The sequence below is a fragment of the Hypanus sabinus genome, chromosome 3 (assembly GCF_030144855.1).
Source record: "Hypanus sabinus isolate sHypSab1 chromosome 3, sHypSab1.hap1, whole genome shotgun sequence".
NCBI classification, from domain to species: Eukaryota; Metazoa; Chordata; class Chondrichthyes; order Myliobatiformes; family Dasyatidae; genus Hypanus; species Hypanus sabinus.
This window is the reverse complement of record NC_082708.1, coordinates 27,291,926-27,319,539: the sequence shown is the minus strand read 5'-3', so window position 1 is coordinate 27,319,539 and position 27,614 is coordinate 27,291,926. Positions and strand designations below refer to the sequence as shown.

The window sequence follows — 27,614 nt, the reverse complement described above, 5'->3', positions numbered from 1 at the left end:
CGTTGTTTGAGCATTGTTTGCCTTGCATCTCATTTGTTCGCTACTTCTGTTGTGAGTGAGAGGAAGGAGTTTAAGGCTAGTAAGGGATGGCTGACTAGCTATGTAAAGCACTACAGCCTCAAGAATTTAAAAGTCATGGGAGAATAGGCTTCGGTTGTTGCCAAGGCAGCATCAGCGTTCCCAGAAAAGCTATGATGGTTGCATCTGTACCGAACATGTACATACATTTTTTTCTTGTCATTATTTGCTAAACAATACAGTATAACACCTATCTGCATAGCATTTACGTTGTATTAGGAATTATAAGTAATCTAGAGATGATTTAAAGTATATCGGAAGATGAGCGTAGGTTATATGCAAATACTACGCCATTTTATATTCGGAACTTGAGCATCCATGGAATTTAGTATCCACGGGTGTCCTGGAACCAAACCCCCGTGGATACCGAGGGACGACTGCATTTGCAGCTATACAGAATGGAATAGGATACAAGGGTGTCAATTAATAAAGCTCAAAACACATTATTACATGAAAGTATTATATTTGATGATTAAAAATTACAGCTGGAACTTTATTTACTTCCCACAAATCATACTGCAGCTATTCTATTCTGACAGCACTTCCCAAAATATGACCTTGACTAACGGTCAAGAAAAGCAGGCACATTGGATCACTCCCAATACAATTATCTTTCCAAGTCCCAAACCATTTTGACTTGGAAATGTATCACTGATACTTTCTGCTTTGCTATGTCTACATCCTGAGATTCCCTATTCACTGCATTGTGGGTTCACCTTAATCTGAATGACTGTAGTGGTTGAAGGTGGTAGAACACTACCAACTTATCATGGTCAATTAGAGACAGGCATTAACATATCCATCCTTTTAATGAACTAGAATGGAAGTTATGCTTACTTCCTGAGATCAATAGCTCAGGTATAATAAGACTCAAGAAGACAAAAGAGATTGCAGGTGTTGGAATCTAAAACAAAAAAACAGAACACTGGAAGGAATTAGTAGGTCAAGCAACATATGTGGAGACAAATGTTGTAATTCAATGAATGGGGTCAAGATTCTACATCAGGACTTATGGGGAACAGGAAAGAATACTAGTACATAGCAGTGTGAAGGAGGGTGGGACAGAGACTGATAGATGAAAGGAAGAGCCAGTAGGAGAAGGTAGGAGAGATGAGCAAAGGTAGAATGAACCCAATGAACACTACCTCACTGTTTTCTCCCTTTTTGCACTATTTATTTAATTTTTATATAGAAATACACTTCTTATTGTAAGTTATAGTTTTTGTTATGTATTATAATATACTGGTATCACAAAATAACACATTTCACAACATACGCCAGTGATATTACACCTGATTCTGATTCGAAAGACAGGTAAACAAGTGAGTGTGTGTTGGAGAGCTCTGGGAGGAGGTGTGGATTATATGAAATTGTAAAATTCAATGTTCACACCATTAGGTTACAAGCTACCCAAGGTAATGTTGTTCTTTGAATTTGTTTTTGGCCTTTCCATAGAAAGGGAGAAGGCTAAGGACAGACAGGTTGGTGTAGAAATGGTAAGGAGACGTAAAATGACATGCAAGTGTAAGATCGGGATGGTCACTGCAGACTGAGTACTCCACAGAACAGTTGCCTAGTCTATGCCTTTTCTCAGCAATGCCAAACAGTCCATAACAGACCAAGGAATCCTGAAGGAAGCAGTCTCTGTGGATGGGAATGGGGTTCGGGGTAGGATTGCTTTGGAAGTGGTGGAAATGGCAGGGGATGATGTATTGGATGTGGATGGTGATGGTATTAAATGCAAGGAGAAAGGAACTCTATTGTTGATCTAGATGGGGAGGCAGTGGGGGCCCAGAGCAGATATGCAGGAAATACATGTTATGACTCAATCAGCTATGACTAACTCGAAGCCATGCTTCTAGAATGAGCTGTAATTTAAAATACAGCTGACTAGCAAAGGTACAAAGGTAACCACTTTACAGCAGGAAGCATGAGTTCAAATTTACAGACAGTAAAGTCACACAAATATCAAAGAGGCAATGAGCAGATAATGTTTTACTGGCCATGCTTGAAAGACGTATATTGGCTACTAAATCATGGAGGACTTCTCTGCCTTCCTTTAAAATAGAGTCATGAAATCTTTTCATCCACCTACACTTCACTTAATCATCCCCTAAAATACACCAACTTCAGCAGAATGGCATTCCTTCAACAATGCAGTGATCAGACAGTCATGTTTGTGAATTGTATTCGAGCTTTCCAACAGAGAAGAAGATACTGCTAAACTTAGGGTGACATATGTAAAATCCAATAATAAATTGTGTACCATGCAATAGTATGCAATTTTATCAATGCTACAGTCCAAACATATCAATGCCACATCAGTTCCCACAAATCATTTTTCAAAGTAATTGTGACAAATTGGCAAAAATATGAAATATAATGTATAATTTCATAACTATAATATCTATAATTTGTAGTAAGTAATAAAGCTACAGAATGCAGAAATTACCAACATGAAAAAATCTGCAGATGGTGGAAATTTAAATGAACACACACAAAATGCTGGAGAAACTCAGTCCTGATGAAGGGTCTCGGTCCAAAACAACAACTGTTTACTCTTTTCTACAGACGCTGCCTGGCCTGTTGACTTCCTCCAATACTTTGTGTTGATTTGAATACAGGAAGTAGTCATGCAGGCAAAAGGGTGTCAAATGGGATTCAATCTAAAGAACTGTGAAGTAATGCATTTGGACAGGAAAACTGGACAAGAAAGCACATAAAATAAGGGAAAGGAAATCAGACCTAAAAGACTAGAAGGACACTTAAGTCCACAAGGCACTCTTCTTTTTCAGGACTCAACCAAATTGTGTTGGTACTGTTAGACCACAGCTATAGTACTGATCATTACAGAATACATGAGTGGATCTCATATTTGTCTATCAGGAAAGATTAAATTGGCTGAGGTTGTTTTCTTTGGGACAGAGGAAATTGTGGGAAGATTTCACGAGTTTATTAACATTCTGAGAGCAACTAGGAAGGATCCACTTTTCTTAGCAGTAGGCAAGAGGCAAGAATAGGGGACTATGAAGTAAATGGTCACATGATTAGTGGAGAATAAGCTTTCTTTTAACCCATTGTTGGTGGGGTGGGGGAATGTTTGTGGTTTGTTTGTTAACTGCATAAAAGGTATTGATGAGTGTTTGAATTGCCACGACAATGAATTAAGAGCTAGAAAGTGGGATTAGAAAGAATAACTAGCATGGATACAGTGGGCTTAAGTCTCATCCTGTACTACAGATTCCTACAATTATAAAAAAGTCCTAATCAACTTCAATGATAAAATATAACAACACCCTTGTATCCGTGGTAGTTATAATATTATGATAGAACTAATAAGTTTTTAGCAAGGCTAATACTGCGAAACAAATAAAACTGAAAGATTAGGAAAATTGTACATTTCAGGAGGGCAGAAAAGTAAATACAGTTGGCCCTCCTTATCCGCGGATTCCGTATGCGCAGATTCAACCAACTGCGGATTGGGAAAACCTGGAAGTTCTCTCTCCAGCACTCGTTGCTTCAGCATGTACAGACTATTTTTTCTTGTCATTATTCCCTAAACAATACAGTATAACAACTATTTACATAGCATTTACATTGTATTAGGTATTATAAGTAATCTAGAAATGACTTAAAAGTCCCCGGGTTATGAAGGAGTTCTATTCCTGAGTCCGTCTTTAAGTCGGATTTGAAGTCAGAACAGGTACATCCGGTATTATTTGGCATCAGTTAGCCAAATGTTTTTCTTAGTATATAGTACATATTTTACCTTTCTATGCATATAAAACACTTAAGAAACATACGTATTTCAATAATCAAACCACTGCGTTGCTTAGTAATAATTGTAGCTTTCATCGGGGCAGGGCTTTTCATATGCTCCATTAAAATTGTTCTGATCGTTGACCGACTGTAGCCTAATGCTTTTCCAATGACCGACGGCATTTCACCTCTTTCCAATCACTTTATTACTTCCACCTTATTTTCAATCGCAATCGTGATTATTTTCGTGAACAGATACTCGGCGGATTCAGAGCTGTGTCACCAGGTCCTAATGTCCACTGCACGGAGACACATTAAATAAAGTCTGGGGTTCCGCTGGGTCCTAAAGACCACCGCACTGATAATTGTTAAATAAGGGACTTGAGCATCTGCGAATTTTGGTATCCGTGGGGGGGGGGTCCCGGAACCAAACCCCTGTGGATAAGGACGGCCGACTGTAATGCCAGATAGAAGACAACACTTTGAAAGGATATTAAGTATAGTAAAGATTAAAGGTAGACAAGAAAAAGATAAATAAAAATACAAATTAAATTAGGTGAGAATGATTTATTTCAACTTCCTTTAACTTTGAAACTATAAAAGTGATAGACTTCCATTTGAATAATTTTAAACAAGTAGCTGACCAACTTTCAGTGATGATATACAGTTACTGACAATGATATGGAGGAAGAAACTAAATATTAGTTTCAGTCTAGGAAATTTTTCCAAGCTTATCAAACAATACATCAGAACTGAGCAGATATTCCAAAAGTAGCATATGTTAATATTCTCAAAGAGATCTTCCTGAAACTAACCATATACATAAAGTTCCCTTGCTTTTCTGAGAGTATACGGGGTGCTTCCTCAGATATTTCCAACTAAGGTTATGGAAAGGGTTTCAGATCTCAAAAGATTAGGTCTGTCATTTAATGAATAAATAAATTTAATAAATAAAAATTATCTATACCCACTGGAAAATAAATCAATTTTTAGCATAATGGTTAAAATCTTTCTTAGAAGCACATTACTTAATCTAAACTTCTAAAACAGCAATTCCCAATGGGGGTAATACTGCCCACAAGGGGGTGGTTACATGTCCCAAGCGGCCATTAGGGGAAATAGATGTCGTCAGGGGATGTTCAAGATTTTGGGGGGGGGGGGGTGGCAATCAGTAAACCTACCAACCCCAAGGATTCCTCAAGGTGCAAAAAGTTAAAAACTAATATTAACAGAGAATCAATCTATGATGAGCTCAAAATGTATATTGAAGATAAAAGTATTCAGATTAGAAATATGATTTCATGTGCATAATTTTCCATACCAGAAAAAAAATTCCAAGTCTGTCTGCAATCCATTGTGTAATTCACCGTCAACATCTCGCAGCCAGAAACCTCTGCCAGCGACATTTTTCAAGCATGACTCTTGTAAAATCTGCTATCAACAAAATTAAACCTCATCCATTAAATAGCAGACTATTTCATCAGTTATGCCAAGATAACAATGAAGAGTTTGAATGCTTGCTTCTTCACACTGAAGTGCGTTAGCTGTCAAAAGGCTACTGCTTAAAACATTTCTTTGATCTTTTTGACACTGCGGTTGAATTTTTCTCAAAGTCGACAAAGAGCTTGGAAAACATGACTGAACTTCTATGTGGAGAAGCACTGTCGACGTTTCGGGCCAAGACGATGAAGGGTCTCAGCCCAAAACGTTGACAGTGCTTCTTCTTATAAATGCTGCCTGGCCTGCTGCATTCCACCAGCATTTTCTGTGTGTTGCTTGAATTTCCAGCATCTGCAGATTTCCTTGTTTTCTAAGTGGAGATGTGGCATACCCAGCCGATCTGTGGGCAGAGGGATCCTAAAGCCCCTCCACTTCAGTCTGATCAGCAGCCTTGGATCTTCTCCAAAGACCAGGAAATTGACAAGATGAACATTCAAAATGTGAAACTGTAGGGTGAGAATTTCAATCTAATCCAGGCAAAAAGCGCAGTGTCCACTCTTATTGGAAAATGGAAATATATAAGCAAAACATTGGGAGAAGAATGTTCTCACAGTATCCCTGCACGGAAAGTATGGCACTCTCTTTCACAGACAGTGATTTGGAAGCGTACTGCTTACACCTGCAGTTATTAAAGATGGATTTTCAGAATTGATTCAAGGATTTGACTGATCTGGAAATTCCAGTCTGGGTAATTAACCCATTTCTTTGCAAAGAAGAATAGGAAAAGAGGATGCAAGTAGAAATTATCGAAATTCAGAATGATGCAGAAGCAAAAATGCTTGCCTTTGTGGTATGTGGCTACATTATCATACAAAGTTTCCTGGTCTTTGCAGAAGATCCAAGGTTGCTGGTCAGACTGAAGTGGAGGGGCTTTAGGATCCCTCTGCCCACCATCCTACTAGCTAATGTTCAAGCCATAGAGAACAAGGTGGATGATCTTAAAGGGAGACTTACCTACTGCAGGGAGATGCAGAACTGCTGTGTATTCTGTTTCACAGAGACCTGGTTCTCCCCTGCCACCCCCAATTGTGCCATCTGACCAGAGGGATTTTTGATCCATCGGGTGGACCGCATGGCGTCTTCGGGCAAGACGAAGGGAGGTGGAGTCTGGCTACTGATCAACACTGCGTGGCGCTTGGACACAGTGGCATTGACAAGCTCCTGCAGTCCGGACCTGCAACATCTGCCCGTGAAGTGTCGTCCCCATTATCTGCCATGGGAATTCACCTCGGTCATCCTGACAGCGGTCAACATTCCCCCCCAGGCGGACGTGGAGTGTGCTGTGAATACACCGTATGCCAACATCAGTGAACTTGAGACCAGGTATCTGGAGGCTTTGCTCATTACAGCCGGGGACTTTAACCAGGCCAACCTCAGAAAAGCACTGCCAAAGTTATACCAACATGTCTCCTGCTCCACTAAAGGCCCGAATATACTTGACCACTGCTACACATTAGTCAAAAATGCCTACCGGACCTGGTGGCATCAAGATTCATCGTCACTGAGGAAGACGTTAGAAGAGCCTTCCTGAAGATAAATCCAAAGAAGGCGACGGGCCCAGATGGCGTCCCAGGATGGCTTCTCTGGGCCTGTGCAAGCAAGCTAGCTGGAGTGTTTGTTGACATCTTCAACTGCTCCCTGCTGCAGTCTAAGATCCCCTGGTGTTTTAACAATAATTCAGGCAACAATAATCCCAGTGCCGAAGAAAAACAAGGTGGCATGCCTGAATGACTACTGACCTGTGGCTCTAACATCAATTGCTATGAAGTGCTTTGAGCAATTGGTTATGGCACACATCAACCATAACCTACCAGTCAACCTCGACGCTTTGCAATTCGCCTACTGGAGCAACAGGTCAACGGCAGATGCTATCTCTCTGCCACTACATTCCTCCTTAGAACACCTGGAGAATAAAGACGCATATGTAAGGCTCTTTTTCATTGACTATAGCTCTGCCTTTAATACCATCATTCCAAATAAACTGATTCCTAAGCTCCGGAACCTGGGTCTTAGCACTCAGATCTGCAGCTGGATCTTCCAACTTCCTCACAGACAGGACCCAGGCTGTAAAAATAGGGGACAAGCTCTCCTCTACAATCACTCTGAGCACCGGTGCCCCACAAGGCTGTGTACTCAGCCCCCTGCTGTACTCACTGTACACCCATGATTGTGTAGCCAAGTTTCCATCAAATTCAATATATAAGTTTGCTGATGACACCACAATTGTAGGCCGTATCTTGGGTAATGATGAGTCTGAGTACAGAGAAGAAATTAAGAACCTGGTGGCATGGTGCAAAGACAATAACCTATCCCTCAACGTCAGCAAGACCAAAGAATTGGTTGTTGACTTCAGAAGGAGTAGCGGACCGCACAACCCCATCTATATCGGTGGTGCGCAGGTGGAACAAGTCAAAAGCTTTAAGTTCCTCGGGGTGAATATCACAAATGACCTGACTTGGTCTAACCAAGCAGAGTCTACTGCCAAGAAGGCTCACCAACGCCTTTACATCCTGAGAAAGCTGAAGAAATTTGGCCTGTCCCCTAAAATCCTCATTAATTTTTATAGGTGCATCGTAGAAAGCATTCTTCTAGGGTGCATCACAACCTGGTATGGAAGTTGTCCTGTCCAAGTCCGGAAGAAGCTGCAGAAGATCGTGAACATAGCCCAGTACATCACACAAACCAATCTTCCATCCTTGGACTCACATTACAATGCACGCTGTCAGAGCAGTGCTGCCAGGATAATCGAGGATATGACCCACCCAGCCTACACACTTTTTGTCCCTCTTCCCTCCCAGAGAAGGTTCAGGAGCATGAAGATTCGTACAGCCAGATTTGGGAACAGCTTCTTTCCAACTGTGATAAGACTGCTGAACAGATCCTGACCCGGATCTGGGCCGTACCTTCCAAATATCCGGACCTGACTTGCGCTACCTTACTTTCCCTTTTCTATTTTCTAATTATGATTTATAATTTAATTTTTTATTATATTTAATTCGATTTGTACTTCAGGAAGCGCAAAGCACAGAATCAAATATCACTGTGATGATTGTACGTTCTAGTATCAATTGTTTGGTGACAATAAAGTAAGTAAGAAAGATCCAAACTGATCTTCATTGCATTTCCATCCTCCTACCTTGTTGAAAAAGGTTTCAGTGCAGTGAACCACATACTCACAACAAACAGAAACTGCTTTGACATTGTTACACCTAGGGACTTAAGGTTTTTGCTGTCACAACTTGAACCAGATATTTCAACTCTTGCTGAAAACCATCAAGTTCAAGGATCATAGTGATATTGCAGCTGCTGTACAGCACACTGGTACTGTGTAAGCTAGGTTGAAAGACAAATAAAAATTTAAAGCAGAATCATTTACTATTGTTAATATATGGTAGACATGTTTTTACACTATGGTGGCGCTAGAAAGTATATCGAGCCTAACAGGGGTGTTGGCAAGTATGAAGGTGCTTAGGCTAAAAAAGGCTGGGAAACACAACAGCATTGAGAACTTCACAAAATCGAATTCACACAAACAGACTGATGAAACCTTTCTGTTTAGTCATATCCCTTTATAGCTTTAGTGTCAAAGCAGTACATTTTACTCTGTTATTAAAAATAACTTACAACACTTGCTGGCTGTTTTCGTGCCAGGGTCCATCGCTTTTCTCTCAGCTGACAGATATTCTCCATTGGAGTAACTGCCACCTTAAGTTGTCCTTGGCACTGGCCACTAAAGTCAGTGATATTATACCAGCCACAAATAGACATAAATCCAGATAATAAAGGAGAAAGATCCACAGATGCAAATCCTATAACTCGGTCAATATCTAGGACACAGAAAAAAAACATTTTTACGCGTTTGATAAATGTGATAGTACCATGAAAGAGGTTTTCTGAGTATGTAAAATATAACAAATCTAAATAGATCTTAACAGATCTGAACTTACAAAGAAACTTTACCATTGATTGCTATGGTTCAAGTCTGAGTTCATCAACTTGAATGTCACTCAACCAGTGACTTTTTTTTCCATCAAATACTATGAAGGTTATCAAAAATTTCAGGAGGATCTTGATCAACTGAGTAAGTGGGCTGAGGAATGGCAAATGGAGATTCATTTGGATAAACACGAAGTGCTTCATTTCAGAAAATCAAATCCAGGTAGGACTTTCACAGTGAATGGTAACATCCTGGAGAGTGTTCTGGAACAAAGGGACCTATGAAGTACAAGAATATGGTTCACTGAAAGTAGACAGGATGGCAAAGGTGTTTGGCATGCTGGCCTTCATCAGTCAGGGCACTGAGTTTGGAAGATGGGATGTCATGTTGCAGTCATACCAGATGGTTGTGTGACTACACCTGGAGTATTATATAAAGTTTTGATCCTCCTTTTTATTGGAAGGACATCACAAAGAGAGCAGAGGAGATTTACAAGGATGCTGCTAGGATGTAAGGGACTGAGTAATAGGGAGAGGTTTGGAAGACTAGGACTTCATTCCTTGGAATCTAGCAGACTGAGCGGTGATCGTATAGAGGTGTGTAAAGTCATGAGGAGAATAGATAGAGTGAATGCACATTAGTCTATACCCAGGGAAGGGGAACTAAAAAACCAGAGGACATAGTTTAAGCTGGGAGATGAAGGACATAGAAAGGGAATTGAGGGCAACATCTTTATACAAAAGGCGATCCGTACATAGAATAAGCTGCCAGGGAAAGTGATTGAGGCAGGTACAATAACAACATTTTAAAAATATTTGTATAAGCATATGGACAGGAGGGGTTTAGAGGGACCAATGCAGGCAAATGGGACTACCTTGGTAGGCAAAATATTTGAATTGGATGAGTTGATCCAACAGGTGTGTTTCCATATGTCTAACTCTATGACTTTGTTATGTGATTACCTTTTTATTTTCACTAGTGTTCACAGATTGAATACACCAACAGAATTCACTATTCGTCTTTCATTCTTCAAACTCAAAACCATCCTACAATGACTAAACTTCAACCTATTTGGTTAAATACCTCAATAACTGAAGACTACTATTAACTTATTTATTCACTTTAGCTTAATTTCTATTCTATAACATACCATCAGTAATCAGTTTCAGCAAATGTTCTCTTTTGAAATATATTCAGGAACAGCTGGTCCAATAACAGAATCAAATAAATAATGCAGAACTATATTTAGTATTTACCTGCTTTATGCCATACTTTGAAAACTAGTGTTTGCTGTGGATCCAATAATAACTCTTTGGGCAGCCTGAAATAAGACAAACAAAATCCACGGTAAAAAACAAACTTTATCTTCAGTTAGATATATTCATTTTCTAAACTGCACACACATTATCTATAAGGACTCGTCTAGATTCTGTTTGAGGGCTTGAATCTTAATTTATATAGCTTCCCTTGGCTCAAGAAGACAAGAATGTAACAAAATAATGTGGTTTTTCACATTGAATGGAGCACTCCTGATGGAATATTATCTATAGCTTGAGATAGTATAAACAGTGTTTTTTTCTCCAAAGCAAAATCAAATGTCTTTTGAGGAGCGCTACCTCCACAAAAAGCCCAATTCATTCAAACTGACTTAGATTAGAATTAGAATCAATTTATTATCACTGAAATACATCATTAAGTTTGTTGTTTTGCGGCATCAGTACAGTGCAAGACATAAAAATAAATAAATTGTGCAAAAGATGAACAGCGAGGTAGTGTTCATGGGCTCATCGATAGTTAAAAAGTCTGATGGTGGAGGGGAAGATGTCGTTCTTAAAACATTGAGTGTAGTTTTCAGGCTCCTTAACCTCTTTCCTTTACAGCCTATCTAATTTAGCTGCATTTACCTAGGTTTGTCACATATCATTCCAAACCATCCGATCTTTGTACCTGCCCAAATGTCTTTTAAATGTTATAATTGTAACCACCTCTGATACTTCCCCTGGCAGCTTACTCTAGTACCCACTGTGTTCCAAATTTGCCTCTCAGATCCACATTAAGTCTTTCCCCTCTTACCTGAATCCCATAACCTCTTGTATTGGACTCCTCTACCATGGGTAAAAGATTGTCACTATAATCTGCTATGAGGTCCCCCCTTAGCAATTTTTGTTTTCAGTCTATCCAATCTTGCATTATAACTGCAGCAAACCACTCCAGGCAACATCATTGTGAAACTGTTCTGAGTCCTCTATAACTTAAAGAGAAACAGAAAGGCAATCTGGGGCGTAAATAAAAATTCAAATTTGAAAGAGTAACCAAGGAATGAACAACTGAATGGCTAGCACAAGAATTTGAAGGCAAGGACTGAAAACCCGTCTTTCTCAAATATCTTGCCCAACCTCCTGTGGTAGAATGTGATAGTGAACAGCTAGAACCAGCAGGAATGTGGAACTTGCAGTGTACAGTATTTCCAGCACAGCCCAATCAAGTTTTTTGCTGGCTCTCAGAGCAATCCTATTCCTACACTTACTTTTCTCTTATGCTCATTCCCCCTATCTTCCCTTCAAACAGCCTACACCAGACAGAGGCGCTTTCAATAAACCTCACTGCCAACAAGCCTTTGGGATGTGGAAGGAAACTGGAGTGTAGGTAGTCTGAGGAGAGAATACAATCTCCACATAGAGAGCACCAGAGGTCAGCACTAAGCCTGGCTTGCTGGAACTGAGGCAGCTACACAATCTGCAGCAGCCCTACACTGAGAGTTTGCATGGTGACAAGAAATAAAACTGGACAGATGCTCATGGGATTTCAAAGGTAACATTGTGCAAGTGCAAAGAGAAACACAGTAAACTGATCCCAGGTATGAGTGGATAGTTGGGAAGGAAACCAGGCTTCATCAATTTTCTTTTTTAGGGTTCTGCGGTTTAGTAATCATTCACACCAACTGATGCTGACTGTATTAGCTAAGGAAGCTCCGTAGTTATGCTATAAAATTTCAGTAAACACTTACCTTGTTTGCTGCTGGTGTTCCCAGATAGGACAATACGAATTTTCTAACAGAGGAGTTCTTATAGGAGTGGGATTGGTTGACGTAGAATATGACACATAGGAACTTGGCTTAACTCCAGTTTGTTCTGTCAAAGGACATCCTTTAAAATGTAATTATAAGATAGTAAGTATAAAATAAACCTAAAAAATACATTATGCCTTTAAGAATCAAACACTAATCAATATACAACCAATTTAATTTGTTCTTATTTTTGACAGCACAGGAAGATCAGCCAAAGTTCAGAGTGCCCACATTGCATAAATTCAGTATAAGAAAAAAATACAGAATTAGATATTTCTCCACAAGACTAACCAAAATCTGGCAAAATTGGTCTGCAGCTATTTTAGTTGAAACAATTTTTCATAGATTGTCTAGAGTATTGTGTTGAAAAAATATATAGAGCATAGTATCAGGCCATCTTTTCAAACTATTCTTGCATTAGTACTTATGTTTCACTTAAACATCTTCAGATTCTTTCTAATCCAGCTTCATGTTATATTATGTTTTGTTTTGTTATGTTTTCCTATTCAGCCTTTCCAAATGTTTCCAAATTATTTGCTTCAATCATTCTATTTGAAAACAAGTTCCATGTTATCGCTATTCGCTGTGTTAACAAGTTTATTGTGGATTTTATATTTGTTTTCTTGTTGAGGAATGCTCAAAATTTGCTCTATATTTCTATTACAACTCTACAAAGGCAATCCATTTGACAATCCCTCAAACATCCCTCCCTCCTCTTTGAAAAGTACATAACGTATCCTTAAAAACATGAACAGAATTGTGCACTGTACTCCAGGTGCAGTTGAATCAAACCTTCACTGTAAAACCATAAGACATAGGAGCAGAATGAGGCTATTCAGCCCATCGAGTCTGCTCAACCATTCCATCATGGCTGATCCCAGATCCCATTCAACCCCATACACATGCCTTCTTGCCATAACCTTTGATAGCTTGACCAATCAGGAAACGATCAATTTTCACTTAAAATATAGCCACTGTCTTGGCCTCCACTGCAGTCTGTGGCAAAGCATTCTACAGATTCACTACTCTCTGGCTAAAAAAAAAATTCCTCCTTACCTCTGTTCAAAAGGCTCACCCTGAGGAACACCACTAACTACTGGCAGCCATCCAGAAAAGACCCCCTTTATTTCCACCCACTGCCTCCTGCCTGTCCACCCGTCCTCTAAACAGGGCAGTATCTTTCCTGTAATGCCAGGGGATTTTATCTTGTTAAGCTGCCTCATGTGTGGCACCTTATCAAATGCCTTCTGAAAATCCAAGTAGATGACACCCACTGCCTCTGCCTTTATCCACTCTGCTTGTTACTTCATTTAAGTATTATAACAGATCTGACAAGCAAGATTTCCCTTTACAGAAACCATGCTGACTTTGACTTATTTTATCATTAGTCTCCAAGCACCCCAAAACCTTAATAACCTCATTCTTAATAATGGACTCCAACACTTTCCCAACCACTGAAGTTAGGCTATCTGGCCTATAAATTCCTTTCTTTTGGCTTCCTCCCTTCTTAAAGAGTGGAGTGACATTTTCAATTTACCAGTCCTCTGGAACCATTCTTGAAAGAACACATCCAATGACCATAAGATGTAGGAGCAGAATTAAGCAATATGGCCCATTGAGTCTGCTCCACCATTCAATCATGGCTGACCATTTTTTTTCTCCTCCTCAACCCCAGTTCCCGGTCTTCTCCCAATAACCTTTCATGCTATGTCTAATCAAGAACTTATCAATCCCTGCCTTAAGTACACCCAAGCACCTGGGCTCCATAGCTGCATGTGGCAATAAATTCCACAAATTATCCACCCTCTGCCTAAAGAAATTTCTCCGCATCTGTTTTGAAAGGGCACCCCGTCTATCCTGAGGCTATGCCTTCTTGTCCTAGACTCTCCCACCACGGGAAACGTCCTTTCCACATCTACTCTGTCTAGCCCTTTCAATTATCAAAAGATTTCAATGAGATCCCTCCTCCCCTTCTGAATTCCAGCAAGTACAGACCCACAGTCACCAAACATTCCTCATATGATAACCCTTTCATCCCTGGGATCATCCTGGTGAACCTCCTCTGGACCCTCTCCAATGCCAGCACATCCTTTCTAAGATGAGGGGCCCAAAACTGTTCATAATACTCAAGGTGAGACCTCACCAGTGCCTTATAAAGCCTCAGCATCACATCCTTGCTCTTATATTCTAGACCTCATGAAATGAGTGCTAACGTGGCATTTGCTTTCCTCACCACTGACTTGACCTGCAAGTTAACCTTTCTCCACAAAGACTTCCAAGTCCCTTTGCATCTCAGATTTTTGGATATTCTCCCTGTTTAGAAAATAGTCCGCACATTTATTTCTACTACCAAAGTGCATGACCATGCATTTTCCAACATTGTATTTTATTTGTCATTTCTTGCCCATTCTCCTCATCTATCCAAGTCCTTCTGAATCCTACCTGTTTCTTCAACACTACCTGCCCCTCCACCAATCTTTGTACCATCTGCAAACTTGGCAACAAAGCCATTTATCTATTCCATAATTTAAATCATTTATATACAGCACAAAAAGAAGTGGTCCCGACACTGACCCCTGCAGGTCACCACTAGTCACTGGCAGCCAACCAGAAAGATCCTTATATTCCCACTTGCTGTCTCAGATCAATCAGCCAATGCTTTAACCATGTTAGTAACTTTCCTGTAATACCATGGGCTCTTAACTTGGTAAGCAGTCTCATGTGTAGTACCTTGTCAAAGGCCTTCTGAAAGTCCAAATATATAACATCCACTGCATCTCCTTTATCTATCATACTTGCAATCTCCTCAAAGAATTCCAACAGGTTTGACAGGCAGGATTTTCCCTGAAGGAAACCATTCTGACTTTATATTACCTTGTCCTATGTCACCAAGTACTCCATCACCTCATCCTTAACAACTGACTCTAACATCTTTCCAACCACTGAGGTCAGGCTAACTGGTCTATAATTTCCTTTCTGCTGCCTTCCTCCTTTCTTAAAGAGTGGGGTGACATTTGCAATTTTCCAGTCCTCTGGCAACATGCCAGAGTCCAATGATTTTTGAAAGATCATTTCTAATGCCACCACAATCTCTAATGCTACCTCTTTCGGAACCCTAGGGTGCAGTTCATCTGGTCCGGGTGTCTTATGTACCTTTAAGTTTTTCAGTTTTTTGAGCACCTTCTCTCTTGTAATAATAACTGCACCCACTTCTCTTCCTTTACACACTACAACATCAGGCATGCTGCTAGTGTCTTCCACAGTGAAGACGGATGCAAAATACTCATTTAGATCATCAGCTATCTCTTTGTCCCCCATTATTATTTCTCCTGCCTCATTTTCTAGTGGTCCTATATCCACTCTAATTTCTCTTTTATTTTTAACATAATTGAAAAAGCTTTTACTATCCACTTTGATATTATTTGCTAGCTTGCTTTCATATTTCATCTTTTCCCTTCTAACAAATTTTTTAATTGCTCTCTGTAGGTTTTTAAAAACTTCCCAATCCTCTATCTTCCCACTTATTTTTGCTTTGTTGTTTGCCCTTACTTTTGCTTTTACAATAGCTTTGACTTCCCTAGTCAGCCATGGCTGTATTATTTTACGATTTGAGTATTTCTTCATTTTTGGAATACATATGTCCTGCACTTCCTAATTTTTCCCAGAAACGCACACCATTGCTGCTCTGCTGACATTCCTACCAGCAGCGCCTTCCAATTTACTTTGGCCAACTTCTCTCTCACACCTCTGCACTCCACTGAAATACTGCTACATCAGACTTTACTTTCTCCCTATCAAATTTCAAGTTGAACTCAATGCATCTGCTATCTCTTCAGCAACCTCTTTCAGAACTCTGGAATGTAGTCCATCTGGTCCAGGTGACTTATCCACCTTAAGACTTTTGGAGTTTGCCTTGCACTTTTTCCTTTGTAATGGCAATGGCACTCACTGCTGCTCCCTAACATTTTTGAAGCACTGGCACACTGCTAGTGTCTTCCACAGTGAAGATCAATGCAAAGTACTTATTAAGTTCATAAGTTCATAAGTTCACCAGCATAATTTTCCAGTGGTCTAATATCAACTCTCACCTCCTTTTTGCTCTCTATATAAAAGAAAAAACTTGCAATATCCTGTTTTATATTATTGCCTAGTTTGCCTTCATATTTCATCTTTTCCCTTCTTGTGGCTTTTAGTTGCTTTTTGTTGGATTTTAAAAACTTCCTAATCATCCAACTTCCCCTCAGTTTTACTGCATTATATCCCCATTCCTTGGTTTTTAGCAGTCCTTAACTTCCCTTGTCAGCCATGGTTGCCTACCTCTGCCATTTGAAAACTATTTCTTTCATGGGACATACCTATCTTGTGCCTTGTGAACTATTCCCAGAAACTTCAGCCATCTCTGCTCTGCTGTCATCCCTGCCAGTATTACCCTCCAATCCACCTGGGCGAGCTCCTCTCTATGCCTCTGTAATTCCCTTTACGCCATTGCGATGCTGATAGATCTGACTTATGCTTCTCCCTCTAAAATTGCAGTAAAAATTCAATCATGTTATTATCACTGCCTCCTAAGGGTTCCTTTACCTTAAGCTCCCTAACAAAATCTAGATTATTACACAACACCCCATCTAAGATAGCCTTTCCCCAAGTAGGATCAAGCACAAGCTGCTCTAAAAACTATCCTGTAGACATTCAACAAATTCCCTCTCTTACAATCTGAAACCAACCTGATTTTCCGAATCCCCTTGCTTGCTGAAGTCCCCCATTACAATTGTGACATTACCCTAATTACATGTCTTTTCCAGCTCCCTTTGCAATCTCAACCCCACATTCTAGTTACCATTTGGAGGCTTAGATAAGATTCCCATAATTTTTTTTTACCCTTGCAATTTCTTAACTTCACCTACAAAGATTCAGCATTCTCTGACCCTATGTCACCTCTTTCTAAAGATGTAATTCCATCTCTTACCAATAGAGCCACACCACCACCTATGCATTCCTGTCGTTTTGTTACAAAGTATATCATTTGATATTAAGCTCCCAAATCTGACTTTCTTTCAGCCACGACTCAGTGATGCCCACAATGTCATACTGACCAATATCTAATTGTGCCACAAGTTCATCCACCTCATTCTGAATACTATGTGTACTTAAATACAGCACTTCCAGTCCTGCACCCTTCACCCTTTTGAATTTTGCCACTGTGGTACAATTTAATGCTTTACACTGTCTGCATCTGTACCTAATCATTGGCTTGTCCTTCCTTACATTCATAATACACCTATCATCTACTTGTATAACTTGCCTATTTTTAATTTCATCCCTCTAGAGATAAGCCAATACTTTCCCCACCTTTTGTGTGACTTCGGTAGCCTGAGATGCTACCTTTCATTATTTATGTATTTGTACTTAAAAGGCCCCTTTCCTCCTTTATTCCAATTAGATTCTCATGTTTCAAGATAGAACATGGAATGGTACAGCACAGAAACGGCCCATCAGCCCACAATGTTGTACTGAACCAAAATAAATTCATAATCAAATGCAGGCAACACACACAAAATACTGGAGGAACTCAGCAGGCAAGGCAACATTAATGGAAAAGAGTACAGTTGATGTTTAGGACTGGAGAAAAAAAGATGAGGAGTATATTTAAAAGGGGTGGGCAGGGAAGGGAGAAACACAAGGTGATAAGTGAGACCAGGAGGGGGAGGGGTGAAATAAAGAGCTGGGAAGCTGATTGGTGAAAGGGATACAGGACTGGAGAAGGGAGAATCTAATAGGAGAGGGCAGAAGGTCATGGAAGAAAGAAAAGCAGGGAGAAGCACCAGAAGGAGGCAAATGGGAAGGCGAGGAGATGAGGTGAGAGAGGGAATAGGAGATGGGGAATGATGAGGGGGCTGGGGGTGCATTACTGGAAGCTCGAAAAATCAATGTTCATGCCATCAGGTTGGAGGCCACCCAGATGGAATACAAGGGTTTCCTCCAACCTGAGTGTGACCCCATTGCGACAGTAGAGAAGGCCATAGATTGACATATCAGAATGGGAATGGAAAATGGAATTAAAATGGGTGGTGATTGAGAGGTCCCCCTTCTTCTGGTGGATAGAGCATAGGTGCTCGACTAAGCAGTCTCCCAATCTATGTCAGGTCTCACTGATATACAGGAGGCCACACAGGGAGCACTGAACAGAGTATATGACCCCAAAAGACCCACAGGTGAAATGCTGCCTCACCTGGAAGGTAATGCCCCCCCTCACCATTCTCTATCCTTTTTTCCCTCTAAATCATAAAGTATGTTGAAAATTTTCAGCAGGACAAGCCACGTTGTTAGATCGTTTTGTGTTTGATCTGACACATTAACTCTTATTTCACTTCCCACAGATATGGCCTGACAAGTACTTTGTGATTTTGCTCTGAGTATTAAAAACTGAGCAACTATTTGAAAGTCTTTGATGATGACTGAACACCATTAAATTGCAATGTGATATGTGATAAAGCAACCTCACCAAATGTACATCAAACCATGTAAACAAGCTACTGATGTTATTAAAGCTGCAATGTTAGTTTTTAAACTCCCGTTTAAATTTTTAAAAAATCTTGCAAGGGAAGTTAAATTTCACAACATAAGCCGATGATAATAAACCTGATTCTAATACTAAAACCAAAGGGTTTCTTTTTCAGGGCAACATTTTAGCCTCAACTTCATAACTTGATAAAGTTCACAGCTATAGACAAATCAGCAACAATCTCAAATCTCTGATGAAACAGAGGACCTTCAAAAGTTAAAAACACAAGAAACCCTGTAGATGCTCGAAACCCAGAGCAACATTCACAAAATGCTGGAAGAACTCAGCAAATACGTAGCATCTATGGAAGTGACGTTAAGGACCAAGTCCCTTCATCAGGACTGGACAGGAAGGGAGAAGACACCAGAATGAAAAGTTGAATTACTCTGTAACAAGTGACATAACTGCACCCACACTATGAATCACCATTAAAAATTAGAAACAGGGAGATGTGAAGGAACCCATTATTGAAATATGCAATGGATTTGTGAGAAATAAATGAAACATACAGAAATCAATTAATATCTTGCATTTCCATTACATTTTGCTAGGACAGCTGCCTTACAGAAAGACGAATGGCAGTCAGTTCGGCTAACTTTAGAACTATAGGTACATGTATGCATTGTTTATTTGTTATGAATTAAAGTGGGTGAGTAGATCAAACACAAGATAATTTGCAAATGCTGGAAATCCAAAGCAACACACACACATAATGCTGGAGGAATTCAGCAATTTGTGGATAAGCAAATGCCACTTTTAAGTTAGGTGTTCCTCTAAAGATACAGGACCATTGACCACATTCTTATAACTGATGTGGGAAACACAGGCCAGAAATAATTTGGACTATATTTACATCCACTGATCCATCTACATTTTCCATTTCAGTTATTTAGAATAATGATCTTTTATCCCTACTCTCCGCTCTATCACTGTTAGGTGGAATCTTTTGCTGTCAAGACTGCAATATTCATTGATTTAATAAGAAGTTATCAAAAGTCTTCTTAAAGCCTGGATTAATTCATCTTCTGTTACATTTAATAGAGTTTATCAAACAGGATATCATTTGAAAACCATGGTGATCAATATCTTCTCCATCTTACACAAAATGCTGGAGAAACTCAGCAGGCTATGCAGCATCTGTGGAAAAGAGTAAACAGTTGACATTTCAGGTCAACACCCTTCACCATGACTGGAAAAGATGATGAAAAGTCAGAGCAAGAAAGTGGGGGGAGAGGAGGAAGAAGTACAAGGTCATAGGTGATAGATGAAACTGAGAGAGGGAAAGGGGTGAAGTAAAGGGCTGGGAAATTTATTAGTGAAGGAGATAAAGGGCTGGAGAAGGGGGAATGTGATGAGAGGGTAGAAGACCATCTAATAAAGGGAAGGGGGGGGGGAGCACCAAAGGGAGATAATGGGCATGTAATATCCTTCCAGTAATTGTCCCCTTTCACCATTCCCCCTTTCCAATTTCCCTCTCTCACCATATCTCCTTACCTCCTCCTTCCCTTTCTCTATTTCCACTCAGTACACCAACCTTATTGTTAAAGAATAGTTAGAAATTGCCTCCCACTAACTCAAACTGATGCTTTATTTCTGAAATTCTCAACTAGATAATTCTGCCCTTTTCATAACTCAACTACTTTAAAATATTGTGGAAGGGAAGGGTTTTGGAGTAGGTTAAAAGACAAGTACAACATCGTGCGCTGAAGATCATGTATTGTGTTGTACTGCTCTGCGGTCTATTGTTTCAAAAATAATTAAGAAAATGATTTCAGCATTTCCAAAGCTAGTTTCCCATTAATATGCTGACTAAAATAAATCTAACACAAATTAAATGATTTTTGTACACTGCTTTCAATTATAAACTCTATTAGAATGTTAATTATAACTATGTAACTCATAATTATAACTATTATAATGTTAATCAATTTCTGCTAACTCTGTTCATAGAATGCAGAGTGCTGCTGCGCACCATGTCAACTCCAGAGTTTAATTCAGATTTGGCTTTGTCACTTTGGCAAAGTTTACTGATGATCCTGGACTAATCTATAATAGCTAACAGTGGGCTGGTATTTTTGGCAAAGATCTCAATCTGCTTTTATGCTTGGGTACAAAAGCAGAATACAAATGTACTTTGTAGCACAATCTTGTGCTTTGTGAAGCCAATCCTTTTATACTGTGGGAACATGAGCATTTAAGAGGCAAAATTCAACTTTAGATTAGAATTGTACAGTTTTTCTCACCCATTCTGGCATTTCTTTTGGAATTGATCAACACCGCTGCAGTTTTGTTTTTGACATTAAATAGATGTGGGTGATAATGAGGGTTAGAGACTAAGTACTGATAAATGGGATTAGTATAGAAAGTTCTTTGATGGTTGGAATAGACATGGGTAGTAGTGGGGTGTTAAAGAGTCAGTTTCTTCACTGTACAACTCTATTACCTTGAAACTGATGGATGGGCTGTCTATTGGAACTGCTGCAGCCTGTTTGCTGAAGATACATACCTATACTTTGGTATGACTGTAGTAACAAAGAGATCTAGTTGATGTCTGCCACAAGGAAAGTTAACACCATGGTCCACCACAAAGACATGCCACTAGCCGGAAAATGCTTATTAAATCATGGTGTGGATTTTGTATATGCAGAGGCACAAGGGACATTATCTTCATTGAGCTAAACTGAGCCCTCCTTGATCTTTCTGAAAGCTTATTGACTCCATCAGTCAAGAAGGACTGTGGAACCTTCTCATTAAATTCAGCTGCCAACAGAAATATATTGCCACTACAGTACAAAACCAAGATGTTAACCTGTTCTAACCAGAGCAGAATAATTTTTTGTGAAGACTGGTTCTGGAGCCTGATGGTTGGGTGGTAATAAGTGTTCCTGAACATTTTAATATGGAACTTGAGGCTCCTGTACCTTCTTCCTGATTGATGGCAGGCAGCAGTGAAATGAAAGCAAGACCTAGATATGGGGGTCCCTGATGATGGATCCTGAGTTCCTGCGACAGCGTGCTCAATAGTTGGGAGGGTTTTACACGTGATGGACTTGGGTATATCCACTAACTTTTGTAGGATTTTCCGTTCAAAGGCATTGGTGTTTTCATACCAGGCTATGATACAGCAAGTCAGTAAACTCTTCACCACACCAACTACAGAAGTCAGACCATGTTACAGATGTTATGCCAAATCTTCGCAAACTTCTACGGAAGTAGAGGCACTGTTGTGCTTCCTTCGCAATTACACCTATGTGCTGGGCCCAGGACATATCCTCTGAAATGATTTCACTGAGGAATCTAAAGTTGATGATGTTATCCAGCTCTGATACCCCAATGAGGACTGGCTCATGGACCTCCGGTTTCCTCCTCCTGGTTAACAATCAGCTCTTTTATCTTGATTTGCAGATACAATAGGGTCTTTTAAGAGCCTCTTAGACAGGTACACGGAGCTTAGAAAAATAGAGGGCAATGTGCTAGGGAAATTCTAGGTAATTTTTAGAGTAGGTTATATGGTCGGCACAACATTGTGGGCTGAAGGGCCTGTAATGTTCTATGTCCTATGCTGTCATTGAGTGGGAGGTTGCCGTTGTGGTACCACTTGGCCAGATTTTCAATCTCTCTCCAATATGCTGATTTGTTACCACTGTTGATTCAGTAGTGGTGACATCGACAAACTTAAATAATAGCATTGGAGTTGTGCTTAGCCACAGTCATAAGTGTAAAGCGAGTAGAGCAAGGGGCTAAGCACACAGTCTGTGGTGTACCTGTGCCGATGGAGATTGTGGAGGATATTTTGTTGCCAACCTAAACTCACTGGGGTCTGCACGTGAGGAAATCGAGGATCCAATTGCACAATGAGATATTGAGGCCAAGGTCTTGAAGCTTGTTGATTAGTTTTAAGGGGATAATAATATTGAACACTGAGCTGTAGTCATTAAAGAACATTGTGATGCATGCATCTTTGCTGTCCAGATGTTCCTGGGTTGAATGAAGCTATGGTTAAGTTCAACAGATGAATTAAACCTTGGCTCTTGTTCTCAATTTCTTTTTGATGACATATTACAGAAATAAAATGAAACACCAAATATTAGGAGACAACATTCCTGAAACAAACTTAAATAATAAGAGCTTAAAGGTGTCTGTGGGTAATTCTGTCAACTATAATTCAGATGTTTTAATTACCAGTAAGAAATTTTGATGTTGTGGCCTGAGTGAGCTACCTTATTTGGCTCTTCATAAAGTGCTCCTATTTGGATGAAGCACATAAAAATAGTCAACACTCATACTCTAGGTCAGGGGTCGGCAACCCGCGGCTCGGGAACCGCATGTAGCTCTTTCACCTCTGTGCTGCGGCTCCCTGTGGCTTTGGAAAATAAATGATGAGTATTTAATTAAAATGTATTTTATGTTAGTTTGTTAGTTTTTGAAATGTAATTCTAAATTTGAAGATTATGGTGATCTTGTACAATCTAAATAAAACGTGTTTTTTGTTGCTATTAATATACGTCACCACTGCCAATACACCCGCCAGTGCACGATTTCTTTAATTTTTCGATCCAAGGTAGGCTAACTATGGAGAATTCTAAAAAAAGAAAAGTGACTGAAGAAAACAGAACGTTTAATGATACGTGGGCAGATTCATTTGCTTTCACTGCTGACGAGACTGGTTTACCGGTATGCTTAATATGCAATGAGAAACTAGCAAACAACAAAAAGTCAAATGTCGCAAGACATTTCCAGAATAAACACGCAGCCTTTGCTCAAAAATATCCGGATGGAGATGAGAGAAAAAAAGCCATTTCGGAACTGATGCGGAAGGTTGATCTGAGCAAAAATAATTTCAAGAAGTGGATGAAGTCTGGAAAATCAACTACATATGCTAGTTTTGTTGCCGCTCAGGAACTAGTCAGGCACGGGAAGCAGTTTACAGATGGTGAATATATAAAAGAATCTTTCATTAAGATTTCAGAACATCTATTCACGGACTTTAAAAACAAGAGTGAAATTGTGCAGAAAATCAGGGATATGCCCCTCTCTGCAAAGACTGTCAAAGACAGAAGCATAAAAATGGCAGAAGACATCACAAGACAGCAAATTAAAGACATAATTTCAGCTGTGGCCTACTCGATTGCCTGTGATGAGTCTAAAGACAAAGATGATATTGAACAAATAGCGCTGTTCTGCCAGTATGTAAACTCTGCCGGGCCACAGGAGGAAATGATTGAGTTGATACCTCTAAAAGGCCAAACACGGGGGGAGGACATCTGTGAGGCTGTCTTGAATTGTTTAAGAGCCAAAGGAATAAAGACCACCCACCTGGTGTCAGTAGCTACTGATGGGGCACCAAGTATGACAGGAGCGCACAAGGGATTTGTGGCTTTACTGCAAAAGTCGCTGGACAGAAAGCTGCTGACTTTTCACTGCATCTTGCACCAAGAGGCACTGTGCACTCAAACATTTTCTCCGGAATGCACAGAAGTAATTGATGTTGCCATTCAGATTGTCAATAAAATAATGGCAAAAAGTTTAAATCACCGTCAATTCCATTTGTTACTGGACGAGCTGGAAAGCACATATTCTGATCTCCTGCTGCACAACAAAGTCCGATGGCTGTCAAGAGGGGAGGTGCTGAAACGCTTTGTCGCGTGTCTGGAAGAAGTGAAAACTTTCCTGGGCAGCAAAGGACTCACCTTTCCTGAGCTGGAACAGCCAGAGTGGCTGTAAAAGCTACACTTCAAGGTAGACATGACAGCGCACCTGAACACGCTGAACACAGCTCTTCAGGGGAAAGGACGCACAGCCCTGCACATGTTGGAGGATGTTTTGGCATTCGAGCGCAAGTTGACAGTGCTTGCCAGAGATTTACAGAAAGGCACATTGTCTCACTTCCCCAATTTGAGAGAGTTCAAACAAGCTCACGACATGATAAATTTGGAGTATTTACATTCTGCAATCATCGCAATGCAAACATCGTTTGGGAAACGCTTCTGTGAGTTCAGAGAGGAAAAAAACACATTATCCTTCCCGGTCACTCCCCTAAGCATCGATCCATCCCTACTGAATACGACTGCATTGGCAGGTGTGAGTCAACCTGATCTTGAGATGGAACTGGCCGACATAGCCGACAAAGACATATGGGTGTCCAAGTTTAGATACTTGACAGCAGACCTTGAAGATGTTGCCCGTCAGAAGGCCGTTCTTGCTCAGAATCACAAATGGAGTGATATTGAAAACCTCCCCAAACCGGACAAACTTGTGTTCGAAACATGGAATGCTATCCCCGACATTTATGTAAACATTAAAAAGTATGCGCTTGGAGTCCTGTCGATCTTTGGATCCACATATGTATGTGAGCAGGTGTTCTCCAACATTAACTTTATTAAAAACAAACATCGCGCACGCCTCACAGATGACAGCTTGCGATCCTGTGTAAAGATGAAGGTGACAATATACAGCCCTGATGTGCAGATGCTGTGCGCTGAGGTCCAGGAGCAGAAATCCCATTAACCAAGTATGATAAATATTTTAATTGCCTATTATTTTACGTATATTCATATTTTTTCATTGTTCAGCGAAATAGTCCTTTTATTTTTCAGGTTGACAGCTGCCTGACGTTATTTTTTATTTGCTACTGGCGGACAATTTAAGTTCGGCATTTTTCATAAACACAAGAGGGACTCAAATAGACATTGAGTATTTTACTTAAAAGTAACCTTCAACCCAACGTCTTTTCTTCGGAGTTCAAAATGTTTTTGTTGCATGCAGAAATGTAATTTTGTTTTCTCTGCAGGAGTTCATCGATTTCATAAATGCAACACATTATAGTTTGTTTATATATAGCATAAAGGCAAAAAAAATGTATGCAGCGTTATTTCATTTTAAATGTCAAATGGGTTTTGTGGCTCCCAGTGTTTTCTTTTCTGTGGGAAACAGGTCCAAATGGCTCTTTCAGTGGTAAAGGTTGCCGACCCCTGCTCTAGGTAGTATAGCCCTTAAGACCATCAGCCCATTGAGTCTGTTCTGCCATTCCATCATGACTGATTTATTATCCCACTCATCCCCATTCTCCATTCTTCTCCCTGTAACCTTTGATGCTCTAACTAATCAAGAACCTGTCAACCTTTGCTTTAAATATATTCAATGAAGTGGTCATCTGTGGAAATTAATTTGACAGATTCACTATCCCCGGCTAAAAAATTCTTCCTCATCTCTGTTCTAAATGGATGTCCCTCTACTCTTGAGGCTCTGTCCTCTAGTCCTAGACTTCCACGATATAGGAAACATCCCCTCCACATCCACTCAGTGTAGGCCTTCAATAGGCTTCAATAAGATTCCCCATTATTCTTCAAAACTGTAATGAGTATAGGCCCAGAACTATCAAAACCCTTCTCATACATAAACCCTTACATTCCCAGAATGATTCTCATGAACCTCCTCCAGAGCCTCTCCAATGCAAGCGCATCTTTTATAGATAAGATATATAAGATAGCTTTTTATACAATAAGCTTAACTCTGAACTAAATAGTTCTCCCTGTACTGTGGTTTAAATGCAAGAGATATTGGTCCCATTTTAATTTAATAGAGAAAACGTAAAAAACAAATTCCCATGGATTTGATGATGTTCGAGGGACAGAGATACCTGCATCCATCACCCACAATTTGAATGTAAACAGATAGACAGACATACTTTATTGATCCCGAGGGAAATTGGGTTTTGTTACAGTTGCACCAACCAAGATCAGAATAGAAATATAGCAAAATAAAACCAGAAATAATTAAATAATAATAAATAAATTATGCCAAGTGGAAATAAGTCCAGAACCAGCCTATTGGCTCAGAGTGTCTGACACTCCGAGGGAGGAGTTGTAAAGTTTGATGGCCACAGGCAGGAATGACTTCCTATGATGCTCAGTGTTGCATCTCAGTGGAATGAGTCTGTATGGTCTGTAAAGTCTGTATGGGAGACAGCAGCCTCTGAGATTTAGGGAGAGCATTGGAGACAAATGTCAATGCAGGAGAAAGAATCCTCATGGGTTGAAGGCAGCCACAGTGGCAAGTGAAATTACAACCTGTGGTTTGCTAATCTACAATCTGCCAAAACGAGGCAGGTAGGTTTTCACCAAATGTTTTTCTGGAAGTGATTCAGGAGTATGAACTAGGTCGCAGGTTGAGAGGTGGAAAATGGGAAAGGCCATGGTGGATAAGAAAGCAGTGTGATCGCGGGACCATCGCAGCAGGAGGAGGAGCGAAGGGCTCAGGAGAGCACTGAGTGCTGGGAAGCAGCTGAGGAGCTGAGGTGAGTGTGCTTTAAAAGGCGCATGGAGGGCAACTGAAGGGTTAAACAGAGAATTGATTAGTTGATTGGGGGAGTGAGTACTGGAGATAATTGGCAGGGACAAATAAAAGGAGGGGTAATGTTTTGATGTTAGATCAGTGGTGGTTTCCCTTAACTTTTGGTTAGCCAGTTTCTTTAACTTTACGTATTTTATTAACTTATTTTCCTCCCCTTTATTCAGCTTAGTAGTTTGAAAGGGTTAGTTTGTAGCCTATGACTGCAAAGCGGGGAGGGAGGGTTGAGATTGAAGGAGGAAGGTGGGAGACTGGAATACTCCAGAAGTAAGGGTAGCCAAAAAGAGGTGCATCAAGCGAAAGAGCTGATGTAAAAGGGGACAACAAATTGAGGAAAATGGGTGACTTGGAGCAGTTTATAG

General features: G+C 40.1%; 1 protein-coding gene across 1 annotated transcript in view; it reads right to left on the bottom strand.

Moving 5' to 3' along the window:
* c2cd3 (C2 domain containing 3 centriole elongation regulator) overlaps positions 1-27,614 on the bottom strand; it is a 165,753-nt gene that overhangs the window by 40,231 nt on the left and 97,908 nt on the right. Inside the window, exons 25-27 of the mRNA XM_059963936.1 lie at positions 12,282-12,420; positions 10,531-10,595; positions 8,962-9,164 (exon numbers count right to left, since the gene is read on the bottom strand). Coding sequence (XP_059819919.1) covers positions 8,962-9,164; positions 10,531-10,595; positions 12,282-12,420 — 407 coding nt within the window. The remainder of the gene's footprint in view (positions 1-8,961; positions 9,165-10,530; positions 10,596-12,281; positions 12,421-27,614) is intronic.